General features: G+C 41.9%; 1 protein-coding gene across 1 annotated transcript; it reads right to left on the bottom strand.

The window, feature by feature from the left end:
- Nucleotides 1-3,552: 3,552 nt before the first annotated feature.
- LOC309439553 (putative lysosomal acid lipase/cholesteryl ester hydrolase) lies at nucleotides 3,553-17,464 on the bottom strand. The gene is made up of 9 exons (XM_082052263.1): nucleotides 16,804-17,464; nucleotides 15,519-15,639; nucleotides 11,481-11,679; nucleotides 10,983-11,092; nucleotides 10,248-10,384; nucleotides 8,717-8,863; nucleotides 7,463-7,534; nucleotides 6,307-6,378; nucleotides 3,553-5,721 (listed from the first exon to the last, which is right to left on the bottom strand). The coding sequence occupies exons 1-9, from the start codon at nucleotides 16,906-16,908 to the stop codon at nucleotides 5,488-5,490; spliced, it is 1,197 nt and encodes a 398-aa protein (XP_081908389.1). The 5' UTR covers nucleotides 16,909-17,464; the 3' UTR covers nucleotides 3,553-5,487.
- Nucleotides 17,465-19,065: the final 1,601 nt, after the last annotated feature.

Genomic DNA, 19,065 nt, shown 5'->3' with positions numbered 1-19,065 from the left:
GCGAGGAAGGGGGCGGCGATTAAGATTACATTGCAGTCAGTTGCCTTTGCCAGTTCCCCAGATGAATTATAGTTTTTTATTGCTGCAATAGAAGGGTTGTGGTTCTTCTTTGAATGTGTAAATATTTATTTCTAGGCTGCGAAGACTAGGGAACTCCAAGCTTAGGACTGGGGAAGCGAGGCTGCAAATATGGCTCACTACAACTAGGTAGGCAACTTTTATGGATGTGATACAATTCTTAAGTGTCACAAAAAAAAGTCCTTGGGCACTTCTCTGAGTTAGTCCTAAGTCGGTATGGAGCCCACACTTGCATACCAAGTTGTGCTGGCACAGTGTTTCTTGAGAGTGTTCCTGCCTGCCTGGATCATGAGATCCCACTGCACTTCTCACTGTAGGGCATAGACTTACATAGATTACACAGATTGCTTACTTCAGTCTCTTTAATCTCCACGTTTCTCTCTAAATTGCTGTATGTGACAATAAAATATTTTGCCGTTTGTCATATTAGTGACTGGGACAGATTGCAGTATCATACTTCCAGAGTAGCAATCACTTTTAGCATTTGGGTTAGAAATAACTTGAATGGGATGCATTCTCTGAGATGTCAAAAGCAAAACATCAATGTTTTTGTGTTTTAGAATTAACTACAAACCTAAACCAACTACATAGCATGGGTAAGAAGGGCATGGAAATAAGTCTGTCTTCACCTTCTTGTGGGTGCAGTGAAGAGAACAAAATGTTCTATAGCAGAAAGGGTGGTTTAAGGACCTACCTCTCCTGTTCCCCATCTGGAGTTTTTAGGATCAGAGGTGATACAAAGTTATTGTGGTCCAAGTCAGTTTGTCATATGATTGTGCATTTCATGTGCAGATCTGGTGACTGCTTTGTAAAGTGCAAAAGGAACTGTCAGCAATTGGAGGCTAGTAGGAGAACAGAATGAAAGCATTAAAGCAGTTCAACAGTTTTCCCCTTCCTATGTTATGAAACATACAAGTAGCAGTTTGACAAGAGCCTGTTCTTCAAAAACGTCAGAAGTTGGCGGATCTGAATTTAGTAAAGGGCAAGAAGGTATCAAAGTGAACATTACTGAAAACAAATTTGATATTAGGCTTGAAAATCCTTCACAGTGTTCATAAGACAATGGGGTATTACTGCAGCAGAGTTAACAGTTGTGTTGAGCTGCCCTGTCTCCAGTGCCAGTTCGGCACTGCTGGAGATTTGCTCTGGTTGCAGGGACAGTGCGCCACAGAATGGGAAAAGCAGGCACTGAAAAGCTTCCTCATCACAGCAATGCCAGGAGGGAGGAATATTGGTAATTTGGATTGTGGAACTCACAGCAAACGTTTATGGACATGACCTGGAACAGAGGGTGTAGGTGACTGGAACAGTTGTGATACGACTGTTCTGCTGAAAGATCCAAGTTTACATTATTAATGGAGGAAGTACTGCATGAATTAGTATTGCAGTAGAATGATGTGTCAGCTCTGGCATTGAGGCTAAAGTTACCATGTTATCAGATTTCAGGTATTAAAGCAGAAAAAAAAAATCAAGAAACCAAAACACCTGTGCTACTGTGAGATCCAGAGATGGGTCTCTGGCTTTACTAAAGGTCATATTCCTCCTATGGGATTATATGTTAATTTATTTTCTTTGTGTAGAAGCAGGAACCTTTCATTTTTTAATATGTATTCCAGATAGAATCATAGAATCATTTCAGTTGCAAGATGCCCTCAGGATCAACAAGTCCAACCATAACCTAAACCTCATCTAAACAGCTTTTAAACACCTCCAGGGATGGTGACTCCACCACTTCCCTGGGCAGCCTGTTCCAATGCCTGACAACTCTTTCTGTGAAGAATTTTTTCCTCATATCCACTCTAAACCTTCCCTGGCACAACTCCAGGCCATTTCCTCTTGTCCTATCACTTGCTGCTTGGGAGAAGAGACCAACCCCCTCCATGCTACAACCTCCTTTCAGGTAGTTGTAGACAGCAATAAGGTCTCCCCTCAGCCCCCATTTCTCCAGGCTAAACAGCTCCAGTTCCCTCAGCCCCTCCTCATCAGACTTGTGGTCCAGGCCCCTCACCAGCTTCGTCGCCTACTCTGCACTCTCTCTAGTACCTCAATGTCCTTCTTATGATCAGGGGCCCAAAACCAAACACAGGATTCAAGGTGGGGCCTCACCAGTGCCAAGTACAGTGGCACAATCGGTTCCCTAGTCCTGCTGGCCACACTATTCCTCATACAAGACAGGATGCTGTTGGCCTTTTTGGACACATGAAGGTGTCATTTCCCTTTTCAGATGGAGATGTTAGGAGAGAGGCTTCCTAAATTCCACCTGGTTTATGATTGTGGTTCTTTTAACTACTTAAGTCAAGGGGAGAAAGTCCTTTGAAACAGATTCCCTTGTTGGCTACTCTTATTGCTCTTCAGGTTCTGCCAGAGCTTTGGTAACGGAAGGGAATTGCATACTGATAAACTGATTCTAGAGACAACAATAAACTATTAATGTGAAAATACTTGTGCACACTCAACATCTTAGATTTTATAGAATCACTGCCAGGTAACCCTCTCATCTAACTTGTGTCAGTGAGGTTCGTTAACGATTCTCATCTTATTTACAGCTTTCATTGCTTTTTCAGCTTTGCCACAGCTGGCTAAGAAAATCAAAATGCTCTTTGCCTTGGCACCAGTAGCTACAGTCAAGTTTGCCACTAGCCCTTTGGCAAAATTGAGAGTGTTTCCTGACCTGTTACTCAAGGTTTGTATTTGACTGTAGGTGTTTTAAGCCAGATGAGGTGTTTCCCTTTCTAGCTGAAAACAGCATAGCAAGTAATGTAGTTAGATTAACGTGTTTGACGAGAAGAGGGCCAAGTTTTCATGATAATGCTGTGGAAGTAAGCAGTGGCTTCTCTGGCTTTACTGTTGTCTAATGAGGCAGTTTTCCAGGCACACAGCAGGTTCATCAGCTAACAAAGTTGGGAAAACACAGGATTTAATACACCCTGCTATCTTGACTGCACATCTGCTGTATTCAGAATATACAGAAAGGTAAAGCCTGAGCATATTTATTATTGAAGATGCCAAAAGTCAAAAGTTGGGTCAAATGTACCACAGCAAAGATAAGGATCCTGCCTTAGTATAGGGTTAAATGCTATTTATGAGATTACTAGACTGTCCACTAAGCAATCCAATTATCCAAGCTTTAAGAATGTGATACAAGAAGCTTTCTACCATGTCAGTGGTTTGAAAGGAGTCTCACCTGGAGGTTTAGAAAATTACTTCTTCTTCTGAGTAGGTATTTACAATTGGTACCTTACTTAAAAGTCTCAGAGAAGTCATCCAAAACGAGACAAATGACCTTTTAGGCTTATGGAAAGCCTAATTCAGGACAAAAGTAAAATGGAAGCTTACTTAGCAATTTTACTTTTACATTATACTTGTTCTATGCATCAATCGTTGTGAAAAGCAGACTCAGCTTTCTGGATTTTGTCCCAAAGATTCACATGCATTTAGGAAACAGTAAGTGAAACACAACACATCACTCTGCACTCCAAGCAGGTCTCATGTTTATTGAAATTGCTCTAGCTTAATAAACGTGACACACAAAGCTCTTGCTGGATCACATACCCTCACAAGTACTAAGTTAGCCACTTTCTACAGAAACTTGCTTTCAGCACAGCAAGGTGAAGCAAATACAGCTGCTACAAATATAAAGCAAAAGCAAACTCAGAGGTCCTGCTAGGAATTGCAACAGAAATATCATGAGCCACTTTTTCCTTGAAAAAGTCTGAGGATTCCCTGAGTCTCAATTAGGAACAAGAGAGAGGCCAAACAAAAACACGCACATTTATGGCTTACTTATCTTTTTGCAATTTTTTAATTTGTTTTTGTGGGGTCTTTCTTTGTGTTTTTGGTTGGTTGGTGTTTTTTTTTTTTTGGGGGGGGGGGGGGTGGTTTTGGGTGTTTTGGTTTGGGGTTTTTTTTTGTTTCTTTTTGTTTGTTTAGGTTTTTGTTTGGGGTTTTTTTGCTTTGTTTTGGGTTTTTTTGTGTTTGTTTTATTTTTGTGGGTTTTTTTGTTTTTGTGGGGTTTTTTTTTGTTTTGTTTTTTGTTTTTTTACAAAAATGTTTGCCTCAGTTTAAAATGCACATTTTTCTATGCCATGTAGAAAAGGCTTTTTAGCCTGTTGGGATTACTGAGAGAAATCCAGGTTGAATCCAACCATGGTACAGAAATTGTGAGCTGGACTGAGGCAACTGACTCCGGAGACTGTCCATACAACTAAATTTGGCACAGAACTTTTGTGCAATTCAGAGAAGTCAAACTCCTCTGCATACTTGATGGAAAGAGCAAGGCACCTGTATTACAGATGATTACAGCTCCCAAGTCAGACCCCTGAAGGAGATGGGAATCCTCTCCCCCCATCAAATAAGGGCTTAGCCCCATTTTGAAGTAGCAATTAAGACAAATGCAAACTGCTGTTAATACTGCCAGGTTTCACCAAGGTGTTGTACAGTTCCTGAAAACAACTGTGGCAAGCACCACATAAGCACCTAAAAAGTAAACGGATTTTCAAAGCAGCAGGTGATTAAGGGGAAAAGTCCACACAAATCACATCACTCAAGCTACAGAATTAATGCTTTGGCTCTTCCCTCACCAGTAGTACACTGGTGGAGTTTGTTTTCTAGTGGTCAGTGCAAGAAGAACAAAACACAAGTATGTTACATCATTCTGCTTGAAAGCCATTACCTATTGGTATTTCTTCCAACCATTTCTCTACTTTCAGGAATCTTCAAGGACAAATAATGATCCTTATCCATAGCTGGTAAGTGAAACATGAAAGGCTTCAGGAACACCATTAAATCAAGAAAAATGAAGCAATGAATCAGTCTCAAAGCAGGAGATTTCAAATGACAGTGGTGATCTTCTCTGGCTTCATGGCGGTTCTTACGGGCAATATCGAGAAAGAAAGTCACCCGATGTAGCTAGTTTGTGTGCGATGGCTAAAATAATAACGCAGAAAAAGTCACCAAGTGCTTTTTAAGGTACCAGCACCCAATGGGTCACTGCAGTATAGGGAGTACTTCTGAAAGGTACTCAGAAAGGGCAACGTACTGAGAAATGGCACAGTTGTATCCACAGTGAAATACTTATGGTTTTAATCATCAAGCACCTCAGGTGCTCAGTGGACTTATGTGTCTTTCAGACACTTCACTAAATTTATATGCACGTGATATACTCCTTTTGCACAAAGTCACACTGCTGTTTTTCGAGTACCATGCCGCTGTGTGCAAAATCAGCGAGATACAATGAGGATTTCTGTGGGAGAGAGAAATAATACTGAAAAAAAAGCAAACCACATATGAATCCAATTCAGTAGTCATTGATGGCATTTTTAAAATGCATCATAAATAAGCAATGTAACATTGTTGCCAGAAAAGCATATGAATTCCAGCTGAACTAATACTGTGAAATACCATGCTGGTTCAGAGATACTTCCCCATCATGTTAATTATTTCATTATACAAGCGGTAAGGTGCATCAAGGCCCCAGATGAAATCCAAATGTTCCCATTCTGGAATGTTTTTGTGGTAAACCAAGTCTGTGATCTGAGCGAGCAGCATCGCAGCGTCCTTTGTGTCTGCCAGCCAGTCGTGTCCACCAGTCCACACCGCGGTCGGCACAGTCATCTCCTTTATTTTGTAGAAAGGGGGAGTAGACTGAGGAGAGGGAAAGGGAAAACAAAGGCATTAGAAAGAACAAGTCTTCATTGTGATACCGCACCACAATGGAACATACGGCCAAATGCAAGAAGAATGTGTCAGTTTCACATTTTTTCTTCCTGTCTTGGGCAGCTAGACATGGAGTTGGAGTCCTGACTCAACAGAAACTGTAACTCCAAGAGTCTGCAATATTACAGCATACCTAGCAGTAAAGATGTGGCTTGAGGAGTTTACAAGACATTACCATAGCAGAAGTCTGAGAGAATGCATCCCATGGATTGACAGTCTGTGCCTTACAGTGAGAAGTGCAGTGGGACCTCATGACCCAAGCAGGTAGGACCACCCTTAAGAAATTCTGTTCCAGCACAACTCCATATCAAACGGGGGCTACATACCAACTTAGGATTAACTCAGGGCAGTGTAGTCCTGTTTGGGTTTTTTTTTGGTGTTGTTTGTCTGGTTTGGGTTTTTTTTTATTTCTTCTTGTTTGGTTGGTTGGTTTGGTCAAAGCATCCAGAGGAGTGCCCAAGGACTTTTTTTCTGACACTTAAGAACTGTAACACATCCATAAAAGTTGTCTACCTGGTTGTAGTGAGCCATATTTGCAGCCTTGCTTCCCCAGTCATAAGCTTGGAGTTTCCCAGTCTTCACAGCCTAGAAATAAACAAATATTCACACACACAAAGAAGAACTGCAACCCTTCCAATGCTGGAATAAAAAAGTAGAGTTCATCTGGAGAACTTAGATGGCAACTAACACAAGAAACAGTGAAATGTCAAGTATTAACAAGGACAAGCGTCACTGCTTTGCCCAGTGTCACAGGAGTGGAAACGTTAACATTCCACACCATTAGACTTTGTCCCTTATGACTTCACATTCTTTCATAGCAACGGTAGGAAAGATTAAGGAAAACAGATTAGTGTACCCAGGATGTGGAAGCTCCGTGCTTACTTCTGAAATATCTACCCTGCTCTCTAAATGTATACGAACACACCAGGGAGCTCTCTTAGAAAGTCCACTCTACATGATTTACCATCTAATATTTTTCAGAAACAAAAGTCTATATAATAGCCATCTGGAAAAAAAAAATAAAAAAAAAAAAAATCACAATTTTCTTTGTGAGCCAACACATGAGCAGCTCTGTACAGCACAACACATTGCTGCTGAGTGGGTGACCAAGTCCAGTTACAAGATCACAAGTAGCACTGACCACTGCTTCCATGGCAAATGTCTTCTCGTATTTATCAGCCTGCTAAGCAAGCTTCAGGCACAAGAGCATCACAAGCATGAAATTATGGACTGAGCTGAAATTTGAAATACATTAATAAAACAGAAAATGAAACCAAACAGAATAGAATACAATGAAACAGAAAGTCTGCTGCTTTTCACTGGCTAAAAATACAGCTTGTAATCAAAACAATGTTTACTGAAAGGGGAGCAAATTCTTATCACAGCATCTCTGAGTTAACATAATCTGTTGTATGGTTTGTTGGCTCAAAGTACTCACAGTTAGCCTTTCTTAAAAAAAACAGGGGAGAGTGATGAGCCACCATAAGTCAGTATTATGTTATCAAAGCAGCTGCAGTAAACAGTTGCTCTTCTAACAGCTGTCAGTTCAGAATTTCACTTGGGCTACGCTATATATATTTTGGCATTTTATTCCATTTAAATATCAGGCACATCATTATTCTACAAACAAACTAGAGACAATGGACATTTTAGATTCTGGAAACTCTACCTGGCTCCAGTGGATCATGTTTTGCACAGACGTCCCCGCAGGGCAGTGTGTTGAATATACATCCACTCGGCTCTGCAACAAGATAATTCATATGCTGTACTCCTCACAGTACAACCATTTTGCTTCTTGAACAATTAACAGAAAATTTTCCATTCCTTTTAAAACTGCTATAAACAAAATTTAACTGGAGGCATATGTACAGATGAGGTAAGAGGTTAAATGTTTGGGGGATTACTTAAAATTAGCTGCAGAACTTTAAAGCTGAACTTTAAACCAGATAATGATATACCCTTAAGCATTTTTAATAAGTGCTACTATTTTAAGAATTTTGAGCACATTAATATTTAGATGGACCTCCAGAGAAACCTTGCATTACTCTACATCTAAACTAGCAGCTGTCAGTCCAAGGTGATTCAGAACTTCACACACTTTCAGTTGAGAAGTACAAGATAGTTAGGGGAAACATAAATCCTGGCAGGAAGAAAAAACTATTATTCACCATTAAAACCATACGTGCTGATCAAGAAAACATACAAAACTCTGCCCTTTCACCTTGATATAAAACACAAAAAATGTACATTTTTGCATGCAGAATGGTGAAATAAAATCATGCTAATTCTATCTCACTCCCATCTAAATATCCTCAGCCTTCATCCAGCTGTGGGTAAACTGATACCAGCTTCTACTGGTTTCAGGGAGTTAGAAACACTTTAAGATGCATTATGCATCTTAAAGATGCAAAAAGGCAGTGTCATGCCAGTTGCTGTTAACTAGCTTTTAGATAACAAAACAAGTCCTAACAACAAGTCCTTTGCAACCAGAACCACAGATAAAGTCATCAGCAGGGTCAGAAACCAGTCTCACAGAAAACAGTTGCACACATCCACCAAGAGGACACAAGGCTTCAGCAGTCTTCTTGAAAAAGCCTGAAAACTGTATCGTTGTTCTTCACTTCCTAGCTAAAGGATCTAAATATTTGCACTGTCATATTAATTCACTTCTCTCACCCATTTCCCCAACAGATCCACAACAATGTATTTTAGCTTTCCAGTGACAGTTTAACAGGTTAATTCTGTCCATCTAAGATGGGCAACTACATCTATACCAACGAAAGACATTTATTCAAACTCAGCATGATGAAGAAGGCATTAGTTTTTTCTAATTACATGTGAAGGACAGTCAGTACAGAGATACACAGCCAATACTGTGTTAGAATTCACAATAACTCAGCTATTAAAAGTTAGCAAACCATACCATATTCAAGTTTCTCTCGTTAAAACCACACAGAAGAAAGAATAAGTTGCCGCAAAGATCATCAAGTATTCTGTGGGTGCACACATGGGTAGCAAACCATTTCACCAAGTAATTCTGAGGGAGGAATTGTTTATTTCCAAACACTTCCTACAAAATAAGAAACACACAGAACAAACATGTAATTGCATAGAATGACCTGGGTTTAGTTTTTATACTACAACATTGTTGAAGTAATTATTTCAATTTGCACTGGTGACAGGTGTGTCCTATGAAAGTGATTTATCTCCTTATGAACTTTGTTTCCAGTTCAATTGGAAGGTCATGGTTTGTGCTTCTGCTACAAATGATGCAGTTCATTACCCCCACAAAAAGTATGTGGGAACTGCGACCATCTTAAAGAATTGCAAGCCTAAACTCAAATTATAATCAGTCTTAAATTCAGTATTTTACAAGGGTATAACTCAGATTCTTGTCATCACATTTGTTTAAGGCTAAAATATTTCAAGCTGCATCTTCTAATGTAAAACGGCTTTATGCTTGGAACTTCCTCTCTTCAAAACATGTAGGAAAAAACAAGTTGCACAAGCTGTGGTGGCCACTTCCTCTTGATGAGTATTTTTAAAACATCCAAGGATTTGAAAATGGCCCAGCCAGCACTTCCTTAAGAAGTGACACAGCTTTTTAAAGACATGACTGACCCATGGGTTTGTAGCTGTCCTCTACTCCTTGCACTCCAGCTTTTTTGCAAGTCATGATGAGAATCAAGTTCCTTAGCATAACATGAACATCTACACAGGGCACTGGCCAGTGACTGTCCTCCTTAGACAAAGTTATCTACACAAGGAACAGTAGACCACAATTGTTAGTATCACTTTAATGTATCTGCCTCTGGAGCAGAAAATTAACAATGCATGGACACGCATTAAATCTGCACAAGGTACGTTAGAGAACTGCGAACTGCTCTGTGTGTGAATCTCCATGGGTGGTAGAAAGAGAAGTGATGGTTAAAAACTACACACAGCAGGGTGTTCACAATATCTGACATCAGGAACTTTGTGCAGGCTGCCAGTCTGCATACATTCCCTTCAATGTTAAGGGGGAAAGGTGAACTCCTCCAGAGGATGATTCACAGCATCCAAATAAAGCCACTGCTCTTAATGACCCTCTGAAGGATCCTCTTCTAATACTGAATGGTTATTGGTGAAACAAATGTGTTAATGTTCAAAAGTACTCTGTCTAAAGCTATCATATGACTTCTAAAACAGAACATCTATTTAATTAATCATGTGATTTCTGTAGCATGAATTCTAGAAACATGTACATGGAAAACATAACCCATCCCTTATGCAAATTGTCTCATCAGACAACAGTAAAGCCAGAGAAGCCACGGCTTACTTCCATAGCATTATCATGAAAACTTGGCCCTCTTCTCGTCAAACATGTTAATCTAACCACATTACTTGCTATGCTGTTTTCAGCTAGAAAGGGAAACACCTCATCTGGCTTAAAACCTTTACAGTCAAATACAAACCTTGAGTAGCAGGTCAGGAAACACTCCCAATTTTGCCAAAGGGCTAGTGGCAAACTTGACTGTAGCTACTGGTGCCAAGGCAAAGAACATTTTGATTTTCTTAGCCAGCTGTGGCAAAGTTGAAAAAGCAATGAAAGCTGTAAATAAGATGAGAGTCGTTAACAAACCTCACTGACACAAGTTAGATGAGGAGGATACCTGTCAGTGATTCTATAAAATCTAGGATGTTAAGTGTGCATAAGTATTTTCACAGTAATAGTTTGATTGGATCACTTTAGACATTTTAGATGAATCTAGTTACCATAGAACAGAAACTAAATGAGACACATCAGAAGGATTTGTTTTCTTCTGAAAAACAAGTTTGTGCTAAGTAGCCCAACACTCCTCCAGCTCTTTCTAACTGCAGCTCTAAAAACATTTGAGACAGGCCTTACATACAATAAAATATTTGGGAAGTGGGAATCTTTATCAACTATAGCATAGTTCATCCTTTTGTTTTAACAGAAGCTCTACTGGTGGCTACCTGTGACTTCAATTTGTCATTTCAACTGCTTCCCATTCACAGTAAACACAGAAAAGAGATGTCTTTCCTTTTTAATGTTGATGAATATTTCAGGAAGCAGCTAAAAACCAGAAGCAGTAGATTTCAAAAATATTTCCTCATTAAGTCATGCATGTGGAACCAGATATAACTTCAAACACAACATATTCTAACAAATGCACCTGTTCACATACCCATTGTGGTGCCCTGTGAATGGCCAACGTAAAATACTTGTTGCTGACCCGTCTTCTTCAAAATAAAGTCCACGGAGGCTGGAATGTCATACTTAGCCATTTCATCAAAGCTACAAAGCAAAGATAAAAAGCCAGTTCTGTAAGGGAAGTGGAACAGCAGCATGGAACAGCTGCACAGAGCTTTACTGCACTGCAGATCAGTTTTCTGGATATAAAGAAAAGCTTCCTTTGGATGAAGCAGAACTCTCTGCTCATGGAGTCTTCCCAGCAAGCACCAGTGAAAGCAACTACTGTTCTACTGATCACATATGGAGGCTCTCTCAGGGCTCAACAGTGACCACAAAGCTCTCCCTCTTTGCCCCTACATACATGACAGCACATGCAGACACAAATATCTTGTGCATTCACAATGTGATTGAACTGACATGATGGGCAAAGAGAGGACAATGAGTCTGCTCACAAACAGCACGTATAGCTCCTCTAGCAAGTCAAGGATACCTGAAAACCCAGAATTCTTCTTGCTTCACTGTGAAGTGTGTATGTTTCCTGGACCAAGTGTTCCCTCTGCTGTTGCCCAGCCACACATCATAGCCAGCATCTGCCAGCATAAAGCCAAGGCTGTTGTAATCCAAATTTGTGATCCAGTTGCTGGCATCTGCAAGCAAACCATGCTGTAGAAACACAGCAGGCCTTGGACCTGAAAAACACAGTATTTATCACAGCTTCTGGTTCATCTGGAATTGAATGCCTAAGAATAATTCAACTGAGTTACCGGAAGTCTGCTTTAGGTTTGCACTTTGAATATTTAATCTACTTGACTTAATCTACTAAGTTTACCAATTTGTGTAACATTCATAGTGACATGAAATCACATCTTTGCACAAAAAGCTACTTTTTATCATTGAGAATTTTAAACTACCAACTATTTAGTTTCCTAACTAGACTGAAAGACTCCTTAAAGTTAAAAAACAGACAGCAAATGTGCAATAAGCAAACATGAGAAAAGCAGGAGGTACAAAATACAGGTAGCCATTACTACAGTTTCAAGCTCACAAATATTGAAAGTGATCTGAACACAGGGACAGCTAAACTAATTCTGACCCTTGCCCTGACCCTAGACCTGGGGAAGGCATTCCCATATATCTGCTACTGATATATTTGTTTTTTACTTAAGACAATGGCAACTTAGGGTGCTGAACTGTGAAAATCTCACAACTGGTACTGATATTATCTCCGTGCAACTCCCTTCCATTTAGGTTAATAGTTTATTGTTGTCTCTAGGATCAGTTTAGATATTATCTGTATGCATTTCCCTTCCATTACCAAAGCTCTGGCAGAACCTGAAGAGCAATAAGAGTAGCCAACAAGGGAATCTGTTTCAAAGGACTTTCTCCTCCTGACTTAAGTAGTTAAAAGAACCGCAGTCAAAACCCAGGTGGAATTTAAGAAGCCTCTCTCCTGACTTCTCTATCCTGAAAAGGGAAATGACACCTTTATGTGGAATACAGATTAAAAAAATGGAAGGTTCCTGCTTCTACACAAAGAAAGTAAATTAACATATAATCCTTTAGGAGGAATATGACCTTCAGAAAAGCCAGAGACCCATCTCTGGATCTCACAGTAGCACAGGTGTTTTGGTCTGTTTTTGTTTGTTTGTGGTTTTTTGTTTTGTTTGTGGTTTTTTGTTTTGGTTTGGGGTTTTTTTGGTTGCTGTTTTGTTTGGTTTTTCTGCTCCAATAACTGAAATCTGATAACATGGCCTCATTCAAAGACAGAACATTAATCTTGTCTCTTTACATTTTTCTTGAAATGTCACTTACCTAGATAACCCTTCACAGCAACATATTTACGATATCTAAGGAAATTTAAAAGGATTAAGTGCTTTATACAAATAGTGATTGAGCGCATTTTTACAATAAAACCCTTCCACATTAATCAAGTTTCCTAAAATTATTTAAATTTTTGCAGTTTTACATGCTGTTGTGGGTTGTTTTGCTTATCACCAGAAACGTTAATTGAAGGAAATCTGGGAAGTGATGGAGTAAATAAAGTTGCTCTGAGACAGGGACAAGTGAACTAAGGTCATTTCACCCAAAAATATTTAGCAAACAATTTCTCAGAACTAGAACATTCTCTCTGAGGAATGTCTCTTACTGGAGGTTTTAAATTGTCTTATAATTAGGAAGTTTTCTGAACTACCTATCTTAAGTTTGCAAATAAATATATTTCCAATCACATTATGCATTAGAACTGGGGAAGTTTTGATCATTATTCTCTTCTCTGCAACATCTTTTGTATTTTCAGGCGGTATTGATGATCAGTATCTGTGTTCTTTGTATGCTCATTAAGCCCATTCTTTCAGCTGCTTCTTCTTGGCTGCTGTTTCCTTGCTTCCTTTAACTTTTGTTGATCTCATCTCACCTGTCTATAAAAAACAAAAATCTATCTTTCTCTGAGTGTGTGTCAAAAACAAGACTAAATACTCCAGCTAATGCCTTGGAGCAACAAGTTATGCAGAATATCAGCTGCTGTGTCTTGTCTATAATATTGCAAAATGAGATTTGCCTTTTTAAACACTCAGTTATCATGTTCAATCTTCTACAGTTTGTGCCTCAATTTACTCAGAAATTTACCTCCTCCAATGGCACATCAGTCTGCTGCAGTAACAATTCACGCAATAGTTCCTCCATTGATAATTTAAACTTGGATCTTTCAGCAGAACAGTCGTATCACAACTGTTCCAGTCACCTACACCCTCTGTTCCAGGTCATGTCCATAAACGTTTGCTGTGAGTTCCACAATTCAAATTACCAATATTCCTCCCTCCTGGCATTGCTGTGATGAGGAAGCTTTTCAGTGCCTGCTTTTCCCATTCTGTGGCGCACTGTCCCTGCAACCAGAGCAAATCTCCAGCAGTGCCGAACTGGCACTGGAGACAGGGCAGCTCAACACAACTGTTAACTCTGCTGCAGTAATACCCCATTGCCTTATGAACACTGTGAAGAATTTTCAAGCCTAATATCAAATTTGTTTTCAGTAATGTTCACTTTGATACCTTCTTGCCCTTTACTAAATTCAGATCCGCCAACTTCTGACGTTTTTGAAGAACAGGCTCTTGTCAAGCTGCTACTTGCATGTTTCATAACATAGGAAGGGGAAAATGTTGAACTGCTTTAATGCTTTCATTCTGTTCTCCTACTAGCCTCCAATTGCTGACAGTTCCTTTTGCACTTTGCAAAGCAGTCACCAGATCTGCACGTGAAATGCACAATCATATGACAAACTGACTTGGACCACAATAACTTTGTATCACCTCTGATCCTAAAAACTCCAGATGGGCAACAGGAATGGTAGGTCCTTAAACTACCCTTTCTGCTATAGAATATTTTGTTCTCTTCACTGCACCCCCAAGAAGTTGAAGACAGACTTATTTCCATGCCCTTCTTACCCATGCTATGCAGTTGGTTTAGGTTTTTAGTTAACAATATAATTAAAAAAAAAATGTTTTGCTTTTACGTTCTCTGGACATTTTCCTTCCCCTCCAACCCCCCCCATTTTTTTCTTAGTTGAAGAATTGTAGGTTTGTTGCAAAACATCATGTGATACGTAATTCCAAGGAATCTCATTCACATCACGTAGGTATTGCCAAAGAAGAATTATGACATATATCCGCTAAGTCAGCAGTAACACATCATTGGTATCTTTCTCAGAAAAGATACCAAGTCTATTGGTATCTCAGAAAAGATACCAAAACTTAAGATCAACATGAACTTTGAAATCTTCAGTTCTTATACAAGACCATACTTCCCTAAGCCTGCTCAGTAATGCTTGTTTTTAAAAATGAAGCAATTTGCAAAACATGAACTTGGAGTCAAGGGTCTGGCCAGGCAAACGTGGAGAATTCCCACAGATCAGGAAGCTTCTGTTTGTCTATGTCATCAGTGAAGGATCTGACAAAAAAAAAAAATCAACAGGTACAAAGGCAGCCTGTCCTTTTCCTGTGAGCTTCTCTGAAATTCTGAAGTACAAATACACCTGCCAGGTTGGACTGGCCTCCTCCATGCACAGCCCTTCACACATGCACCTAGCGAGAAACGGCTACAGGGTCCTTCTCTTTGACATATATTTCTCTCATTTTAAAAACATTCCATTATTCAGTCCTTGTCAAAAGCTCTGCCCATATTGCTCCCTTACTCTTCAGCTTATGTTCCCTCTATTCTCCTCACCTGTACACTCCCTGCATCTCATCCATGCTTTTATACCATGTTTTATATTATTACATTGTTTTATCTATTCAAGCAGATGTGAAAAACATGACACCCCAATAGTGTGCCGTATCGGTCTGACTTGTATCTCACTGCAAAGAAGCTTCAGGGAGGTTAAAATTTAGAAACAAAATATCATTTTATGCAAAAATCAGGCAGTAATTCTTTTGTGAACATCTTTTTTTCTGGATTCTTAGAGGAGCAAAAGTTTTAGAAATCAGACAGAGCTTTTTCATGACTTCCTGTTTTTCCAAGCAGACATAAATCTTACCTTTGCTGCTCTCACGGCCTTTTCTTCCATAAGGAATTCTGTTAATGGAAAGGATATAACCATCTTCTGTTGTCACTTCATACTCTTCACTAGGGTATCCCCAGAAGGTAATAATTTGGCTCTGAAGAAGGAAAAGAAACTGCCTTGGAGTCCAACTGCCAGCCTCCTCAGTTCATTAGCGTGTGAAAAGTTCTCTGGGTTCCTTCCAAAGACTGTAATGTGAAATTAAAGATGTGCTAGGAACGTGTCAGACCAGCCACCTACTCAATGCAGACAGGTTTTCTTATCAGACTTAGCCCAGTATGGAGTCAGGAACTTGCCAGAGCACAAACCTTATCCCAAAATCTGGGAGGGACTCCCTCACCTGTCCACATCCACTGTCATATTAGTTATTCACATGCTGCTTACAGTGAGAAAGAAGACTGAAGTGTTGCAAAGGAGATTATGATAACAGGGAAATGACCAAGACATGGATTTAGCAGACAAAAAATTGAAACTGTCTGTTCCCAAGGAAAGCAGTATGTTCCAGTAACACACAGGTGAGGACAGCAAAAAGCCACTGGCACCACAATGGTGAATACGAGAGGCAGGGAAGAGCTAATGTCTCCTGAAGTGAAAGGCTTCTATAAAAAACATTTCAGATTTATATCTGCACTTTATGGTTAATGTTATACAGAGGCCACAATCACGTTTAGGCAATGTGTTGAAATGACCCACAAACACAGCAGCTTTAAAATACTATGGTTGCTAATACTGGTTATAAACAACAAACCTTTTCTGGGGTTGGTTATTGCAGCAGCAGCAGAATAAAGTTAAGAGAGTAAATGCCACACAGGAAGAAAAGCAGCTACGGGTCAGGACACGGGCATCGTGCCAGCAGGACAGGTATGCTGCATAAACACGCACTCCTACAGCTGTTATGAAAATGTCCTCATTCTAGCAAAAACCACAGATCTGTTTCAGGAAATGTGTGAGAGAAAGATCAGCCACAGGTTACATGGGACCGAGAAGGACCTGGCAGGAGGAGGAGGAGAGAAAGGCGACGTGCGAGCAGAGGGTGCGAGCAGCCGCCGCAGGCTGAGCGCTGAGCGCTGCCCGAAGCCTCCGCGCTCCCACCGCGGCTGCGGAGGCCGGAGCGCCGGTTTGAGCCCGTGGAGCCGTAACGGGGCCGCCCGCCGGCCAGACCCCGCTCCGCTCCGCTCCTCGGTCCGTGACAGCCCCGCGGCCACAGCCGGTGACAGCCCCGGGCGCTTGTCCCTCACCGACGCGCCCCGCCTGCACTCACGATGTTCATGTTCGTTTCGGGATCCACATTTCTCCCGCCGGTGGCGAGAGCGCCTGAACCGGCGATGCTCTGCAGCAGGAAAGCGGCGACCACCAGGCCCCGCATGCTGGCCCTGCGGGAAGGAGCCGAGGCCGCGGCGAAGCAGAACCCGGCGCTGGAGCTGCAGCGAGCGGGCCCCGCCGGGGCTTATGTGCCGCCTCCGCCGAGCGAGGCGACCGGCACGGGACCGCGTGACAGGGGCGGCCGCCCGGGTGACAGGGCGAGGAACGAGGACGAGCGCCGTGCTGTCAGCGGCAGGGAGGCACGCCGCGGGCCGGAGGCGTTTTCGAGCCCCGAGTGGCTCAGCGAGCGCCGCTGGCCCCAGCGTACGGCACTGCCGGGCTGGACCCACGGGTGTGTCCCGCACCCCATCGCACCTCCCTCTATCGGGTGACGCCGGCGGGCCCGCCCTCCGCGGAGAGCTGCTGCCTCGCCTGCCCGGCGCTTCCAGCGCAGCTGAGCGTGGTGCAGCGGGAGGCGGGCGCTCGGCCGGCGGCGCATCTCAGGCCATGCGGCGGGGCCTATCAGCGGCGGCGGGCGCCGCCCGGCCCATACGCCGGGCCCCGCGGGGCGGGAGGCCGCCGGGGGGCGGTGCCTGCCGAGCCCCGTCGGCCCCCGGCCGCTGTTTGCTCTCTCTGCAGCCGGTTACCCTCGCCCGGCGGCGGGCGGGGGATGCGCTGCCTGGGGCAGCCTGAGCCGGCGCGATTCTGGGTTTCTCAGATAACACCTGTGCCCCCCGAGCTCCATTTGCAGAAGCCTCTCAGCCCCGAGAGCTGCGTCCATGACCGTTAACTGCCCAGCCCTCCTCGTCTTCTCCGTGCGGTCGTGTGAGGTCTACGGAATCCCCAGCGTGCTGACCTACGAGGGTGTATTTTATTTTCTGCCCTGATCCGGCGCAGCGGCCCGAGGGGGAAAGCAGCAGCGAGCACAGGGTGACCCAGCCCCCCCCGCGGCCTCTCCCGGCAGCGGCAGCAGCCCCGGGGGTGCCTCCCCCATTTCCCTGCACCTGCACCTCGGGAAGAGCCGGCCCTGTGTACGCATTATAGTGCATTGCCAGCAATCGCTGTTATTCTTAAATAGATCATCTTTGAGCATATTCTAAATATATAAAATCTAACGCAGGTGGGTTTAAGTTACACGCGGGAACACAGTTCCAGCAGGGTTACCGTCAGCTTTCTGCTCTGAGGCAACTCGTTGGCACTGTTTGCATACCTGTAATTTCCCAGAGAAGTGTGTCTGTGGTCAGGAGACACGTGACCAGGCTTGCAAAAACTTGGAACAAATTCAATCCTGTAATATAAATATTAATGTTACTACATCCATAGCAATATCTTCAGAGTAATACAAAAACTTGATATAAAATACACAGTGGTAGAGTAGGAGCATCTAAATAACAGAAATGTTTATTTAGAAAGCATTAAGATTTTAACTGAAAATCATTGAAGTTTTCATAGAATCCCCTTGTTTTGATACATGAATACATCACTTAATACAAGTGACACTATGCAACCCTTTGCATTCCTGGATCCCATTTCTGAGGGTCATTTTGTTTAAAAAATCTTGGACAGCAAAAATATTGCTTGGTGATTCACTTCGGTTTGCAATCAAATTAATTACAGGGTACTCTTCCCCCTCTAGGGGAAAACCCAAGTTATAAAGTGCCACAAATGCTGCTGTCAAACATAGTAATTATATGCTAAACTAGGCTAAATTGAAGCCAGCATAAAATAGGATATTTGAAGTGATCCTGTCATTTACTATAGTATAGTTCATTTACAATATTTTAATAATGAAAACTGCTTTTCAGGCAATTTTTTGGCTTAGCTAATGATACTAAGGGAGAATTATTTCTCAGCAGGTATCCATTTCAGTGCCAAGGAAATGTACAGAGATGAGTTTTCTCCCTAAAATGTGTATATATTTTTGAAGCCATTCCCTATTCTTGTATCTGTGCAGAACGCTCAAGTAAACAAAGTCTTTGTATTAAATATGAAAGCAGTTGTTGTTTCCAGCCCATTTCTGCACAAGTGTTTTCCAGGAAGCTCTTGCCTTTGCTGCTGTGAAATGCAGCTCTCTCTGACTCCAGTAAGGCCAAAGTGGAAGCAGCACGGCTGTAGAAGTATTTCTGAATTTTCCTGTGCTGTGCCAAGAGAGTTACAAAGATGGCTGTGAAAAAGCATTGCATAACTTTTCACTTACTCTATTTTAACCATTTTTCTACAC

Source organism: Streptopelia decaocto (assembly GCF_964273445.1).
Source record: "Streptopelia decaocto genome assembly, chromosome: 5".
Taxonomy (NCBI): domain Eukaryota; kingdom Metazoa; phylum Chordata; class Aves; order Columbiformes; family Columbidae; genus Streptopelia; species Streptopelia decaocto.
The sequence above is the reverse complement of the archived record's forward strand: the minus strand, read 5'-3'. Positions and strand labels throughout refer to the sequence as shown.